This window comes from Gossypium arboreum, chromosome 12, assembly GCF_025698485.1.
Source record: "Gossypium arboreum isolate Shixiya-1 chromosome 12, ASM2569848v2, whole genome shotgun sequence".
NCBI lineage: Eukaryota > Viridiplantae > Streptophyta > Magnoliopsida > Malvales > Malvaceae > Gossypium > Gossypium arboreum.
In genome coordinates this window covers 47,297,298-47,302,786 of record NC_069081.1, presented here as the reverse complement: position 1 = coordinate 47,302,786, position 5,489 = coordinate 47,297,298, and the positions used below count along the sequence as shown (strand labels likewise).

General features: G+C 34.8%; 1 protein-coding gene across 9 annotated transcripts; it reads right to left on the bottom strand.

Annotated features, from left to right (window-relative positions):
* Positions 1-605: 605 nt before the first annotated feature.
* Positions 606-5,168, bottom strand: LOC108460659 (uncharacterized). Of its 9 annotated transcripts, none has more exons than XM_017760238.2 (12): positions 4,911-5,167; positions 4,520-4,689; positions 4,120-4,428; positions 3,635-3,854; positions 3,328-3,485; positions 3,079-3,224; positions 2,907-2,969; positions 2,658-2,750; positions 1,710-1,871; positions 1,490-1,596; positions 1,215-1,375; positions 606-1,099 (listed from the first exon to the last, which is right to left on the bottom strand). In XM_017760238.2, exons 3-12 carry the CDS (start codon positions 4,223-4,225, stop codon positions 831-833), a joined length of 1,485 nt encoding a protein of 494 aa, XP_017615727.1. In that variant the 5' UTR covers positions 4,226-4,428; positions 4,520-4,689; positions 4,911-5,167; the 3' UTR covers positions 606-830. The 9 variants fall into 9 exon arrangements, with proteins under 9 accessions (XP_017615727.1, XP_017615728.1, XP_017615730.1 ...); XM_017760239.2 differs by having other exon boundaries at positions 4,120-4,413; XM_017760241.2 differs by having other exon boundaries at positions 4,585-4,689.
* Between the last annotated feature and the right edge of the window lie 321 nt (positions 5,169-5,489).

Here is a 5,489-nt window from a genome sequence, read left to right as displayed (position 1 = left end):
CGTTAATGTTACATGCATAGGAAAAATAAGATAATACTGCCTTTAGATTTTGAAATTGAACGAATTCTTAAAGCTCTTAAGAAGTCCAAACAAGTGGTGGAGCCTTATCGACTCGAGTGTATATAGATGGAGAATCATAGCCCTAGAGAGGTACCAATTCAATCAAACCAAGCTCATAAAAGTTTTAAGTGACTATGCCATGCCCACTGTGATAAATTAACAAATCAATTTCTAGCTAAATACTTTACTCTAAAAGGATAGTTAAGTTTAAGATGGATATCACTCATCACTCATTTTTAGCCATTTGCTATCAATTTTAGAATCAATACACTTGTACATTACTAAATTTTTCAAATAACCAAAATTATTAAACCAAACCTCAGTATAATACTGTGATACTCTCGTAATTCAAGTGGAGCTTTCATAAAAAAATATCTTATCATGTATTAATCCTTCGAATATATTTTAATTATTAATCTATTATTAATCTAATAGTGCTCTAAAATACTTAATTTAGATTAATTAATTCATATATGTATTATTTATAAATGTAATTTTAACTTTAAAAAATTACCTCTTTCATCATAATAGCAAAATCGAGAAAATTTAAAAGAATAATAGGTAAAGATTAGAAAAACCAGATACATTTTCAGTTATAATTTCTAACATTGCAAACATAAAACACCTAAGACAAAACAAGGGCACCATTCTCAGCCATTCCAAAACTTCGCCCGTCAAGCCCTAAAAATGGCGAATGTTAATTTTGAATTTGCCACCATCTTTCAACTGTAATAATGTATTCAACCTACAATCGACCATTAGCTACTTTTTTATGACCAAAGAAACCACCAACGGCGAGATCTGGCGGAAGCACTGCTCAAACTACTTCTGGGTGTTACAGTGATCCTCTCAGCATTTGCGGCTGCCCATTTGCTGAAATCAGGCGAAGAAACAAGTTCTTCGACAGCCCTTTTTGTGGAGTCTCTGGTGAACTTCTCCCACTCACCTTTAGAAAATTTTCTCCTCTCTGGTGTGTTGTGAAAGATGGATGGGAAAGAGTCTATATCTGACAGCTGACTTGGAGATGTCTTGGTAGTTCCTGAAGGAGTGGCCGTGAAAAATACATGAGTTGTTTTCCTTAATTGGTCAATTGAAAAACAACCAACTTTTCTTAGGTTGTATATAAATAAAAGGATCAAAATCCGGGAGCAAACCTAGAAGAGAAGTATTGCAAGAAGCAAGGGGTAAGGGCTTAGACCGTCTATTAAGGAAATTAGAGTCTTCAGGTTTCCTGTACGTATATTCGTCATGAGAATATAGATCTGGTGATAAATCAGGAATTTGAGTGTTTCCTTTGGCTAACTTGAACAGCTTCCTGCAGAAGTAATCCAACATAATGTTATGCAATAAAATCTAGTGCGATGAAAAAGGAACAATGTCAAGGATGAAACCAAAGCATAAATTTAGAAACCAAAGCATAAATTTATACTTGTATACACGGCGCAGGAATCTCAATCGAGTGACTTTACACAAAACTGATGAGAGCATTATCCCAGATAAAAATGCCTCCACCGCAAGGATGGGATCCATAGAACTCTGCAAACATAGTAAATTATAGTTTTAACAAAGAACGAAAAAACAATTAGCCATGGGTCGGGGATATTTTCATTGAGTTTGAGAAAGTAGAGAGACTTGTGAAGAGGTACAACCTGAAGCATCATGATAGCAGCCACTATCCGGATGGTCCAAGCAACAAAGTAAGATGTGCTTATGTCAATTGATCCATCTTCGGTGAGGACAAGTTTGCGAACAACCCAGAAACCCAACCAAGCTCCAGCCAGAACAAGAAAACCCAAGAGAAATATAGCCAACTGAAATTTAAACATAAAAAGCAGTTCTCCGGATTATCAGGAAATATTTGCAAAGCTTCTCAGCAGCTACCACATCCATTTATAAAAGTTCAAACCACTGAGCCATAAATACATGTCACACATGTAACATTTAGCTGCAACCAATATGTAGTTAAAATGTGCAGATAAGAAAAATGCCCGTATTTGAATCTGGAACCAAGTGAAATAAAGAGTGCAAGTAGAGAAACTCTAGTCTCAATACTAGAATGAAGGTATAAATCTAAGCCAATTTGCAAATCAAGTATTTAATTCAGAAATTTTTGCATTTTTTGGGGGGTTTAAAATAATACATGGATTGTTTTGTTACTTTAGAACACCTATATGCAATGATAAAATATTGATTACAACTGGAAGGGGAACAAAGGAAGAGGAGACAATAGCTAGATTTCAAACAATTCATACAACCATTAAAAATTAAACACCATAATTTTCTAGAGACAGGAAGTATTCAATATAAAGAAACCCTTAACAGAATAGAACTTTAGCAATTCTACATTGATTTTACCATTTCATTTTACATAATGATATCATATGAACAACAGTTTGATTTGACGGCCAAAATCCATAAGATCTTTAATCATTCATGGTTCACTCGCTACCCAGTCAAATTTACAGTGTCTCATCCAACATGAACAAAGTAATTGATAACAATAATAATTAGTGACTGAAAAATCCTAGAGGTTACGCTCTATATCATAGAGAAACATAGAGCAAGCGAACAAAAATATTTGCAGGAGACTTACATACAGGATTATACATGTCTTCAGTGATTCCCATTTCTGAAAGTATTGATTGCACCAACTGTGGTATATAGCGGAGAAGTATAGATCCCAAACCAAGCTAAAACAATGACAATACCATACGTGAGAAGAATTAACAGAAGACATAGGCATAAACACATACGCATGCATATGGAAATGTGCACATAAACACACACAGACAAACAATAAAGTGGCAGAAAAAGGAGATCATCTCATCTGTACAGTTTATACTCACCATAGATGAATATATAACAATAGCAAGTGAGCTCTTCCGACCAGTTGGGAGAAGCTTCATTCCCTATTAAACATAAGAATATTAATCATAACAGAGATTGATAACTGAACAGACAACAGCAGTGAGCACAAGTTGAGGAACTTTCAAGTAATTCATCAATCACAGTATTTACCTGAAACAGGACTATTAATACCACAAGGATAACCCCGATTGCCATTGCACCACCATAGTAAAATACTAATGATTGGCTTAGTGTATATGCCACACTCCACAACACAATGCCCAGTGCTAAAAAAACTATACGATATTGGAAAAATTCTGCAAAAAAGATGAACAGGTAAATGATCAAAGAACAGGGTCCGTAAACAAGTTTCAATTGTCAAGACATAAAGCAACACAGATAGAAGGATCACAAATATACCCTCTTCAATTGACACTTCAAGCGTCTGTGTAGAAGAACTGGTCATTCGTATATCTAAGAGCTTGTGATCGAAAGGAGACATCGATTTAGCCCATAATCCGTTTGAAACCTTCTCCCACTTGCCTTGAGGGCACATCCCTATCCCAAGTGAAGCATTCCTGCAAAAACAAAGATATCAGTCAGAAATAAGGTTCAAATTTTGCAAGTTTTCAACAGATAGAAACCTTCTAAGTTGAAAACTTCTAAGTCTGTTCTTTTAAAGAATTTATCACTGAATTCAACCAAGTAGTTATGTGAAACCACATACCTGTGGAAGCAAACTGCAACATTAGGTCTGCGTAGGGTGGAATTTCCTTGTGAAACCTTCAGCTTGACTGAATGAGCAAATTTCATGAGATTCCTAAACCTAGGCAAACCATCAACGTGAACTCTTTCGCAAACAACTTTAGTTCCAGGCTTTAAACCAGGAGACTTCTCCACTTGTACGCCAGGAGTTAACTGCAACGTCTTATTAGACTCCTCAACAACTGCAAACATAAAAAACATGATACAATCAAAATTTAAGAAATTTCCACTACTAAGACATTATTATGAGCAATTACAAGAAATATGATAAGCACAGACAACCCAACCAACTAAAGCTATTTGAACATTTGATTCCTTATCCATCTAATTTCATCAAGATTTAACTCTTTAACCACTAAAAGGCAAAAAGAAAACCCTAATTCATAGAATTCAGAGAGTTAAGAAAAACATGCAAGAAGTAAGAAAGAGAAAGAAGGCAGAGAGTACCCAAAGAAAGTTTCTGGGCAGATGCAAAGGAGGAAAAACTTGAAAGAAGGAAGAAGATAAGGCAGAGAAGCAAAGCAGAGGGGAGGTCCCGTTTCCTGATACCCATTGTTGAGTCGGAGTTGAGAGATTGAGGAAAGCATGCATAGGCAGGACTTTGAAAATACGGTCGGAGTCGGAGCCGGTCGTTTTGGTGTCTGTTCGATGGCTTTCTTGTCTTTGGTGGTGCCTTTTTAGCTCTTTTATTAGTAGCGTCGTTTTGGTCTTTTTTCACTCCAACACCAATCTTAGAACCTACTGTAACGGACCCAACTTCCAAAACACAGAAAATTAAGAGACATAGATGATAGCTTAAAGCACTCACAACATCATAGTCATAGTCCATGCTTTTGTAACATCTTACCCGTTCTTTGATTGTTCACTGGTATTCAACATCAACAGTTCATTAATTTAACTTAGCTAAGTTACCTGGTGTTGTTGTTGTTCAGTTTCAATTGGTACCTTTCTGATATGAAGTGCTTTCTGGACACTGATATCAGTTGCCCAAACTTTGCAAAGGTAACAATAATAGTTCTGTAATATGGCTTAGTCAGCAGCTCGATTTATCTAAACAGAGTCTAAAACACAAGTAAAAACTAAAAACACAACTTCATTTCTCAAAGCTCAAACTCAAAGTTTAAAATAAAACAAAATAAATTACACACACTCAAATCCAGCCAAAAACCAAGCAGCCCATCATTCCCTCATCTACAATACACATCAAGAGTCAAGAAATTGCTTAAATTTTCAAGTACCTATTTTTACTTGAGTCTTTCTTGATCTTTGTTTTGTTTCTCCATTTTTGATGCAGACATGAGGAGAAGGAAGGACTAAGCAAGGATTAGAAGTTAGATCTTAGATTCATGAGATTTTTATGGGAAAAAGTTTTAGGGAATAGGGAGTTTTGAGGTTAAAAAAGAGAGTTTTCTAACTTTCTGTTTCGGACAGAGCGAAATAAAGAAACAAAAACAAATGCTGGAAAAAGATAGAAGGTTATAATTTGTGAATTAGGCCCGCTTTCTAAAGATTTTTTCGGCCTGACCCGGCTCATTCTGAATTTGTTTAAATATCTTTTTATTGTTATTTGCTGTCATTTTTACAATGATTTATTGTTATTATTTAGTTATTATATTCACTCGTCAAAACTCGAAACTTTGTTTAAAAAATGAGAGTGTTTGAATAAAATATAAACTCAAAAAATTAGATTAGATAAAAAAAATAGCTATCAAGTAAAATTTTTTGACTGTCGATTCAAATTGAATTTACCTAAATATTTTTTTTTGTTGTTTTGTTGTTGTTTGTTGCCATTTTGATGATATTTTACTCTCATTTTA

Bases quoted from the DNA above. Each gene is read 5' to 3' on its own strand.
- LOC108460659 (XM_017760237.2), bottom strand. From the start codon at position 4,501: ATGGACTATGACTATGATGTTGTGAGTGCTTTAAGCTATCATCTATGT. The intron at 3,486-3,634 runs GTATGTGGTTTC...TTGTTTTTGCAG, and splicing joins GTTGCAGTTTGCTTCCACAG to GAATGCTTCACTTGGGATAG. The intron at 1,597-1,709 runs GTTGTACCTCTT...CTATGTTTGCAG, and splicing joins CTGCTATCATGATGCTTCAG to AGTTCTATGGATCCCATCCT.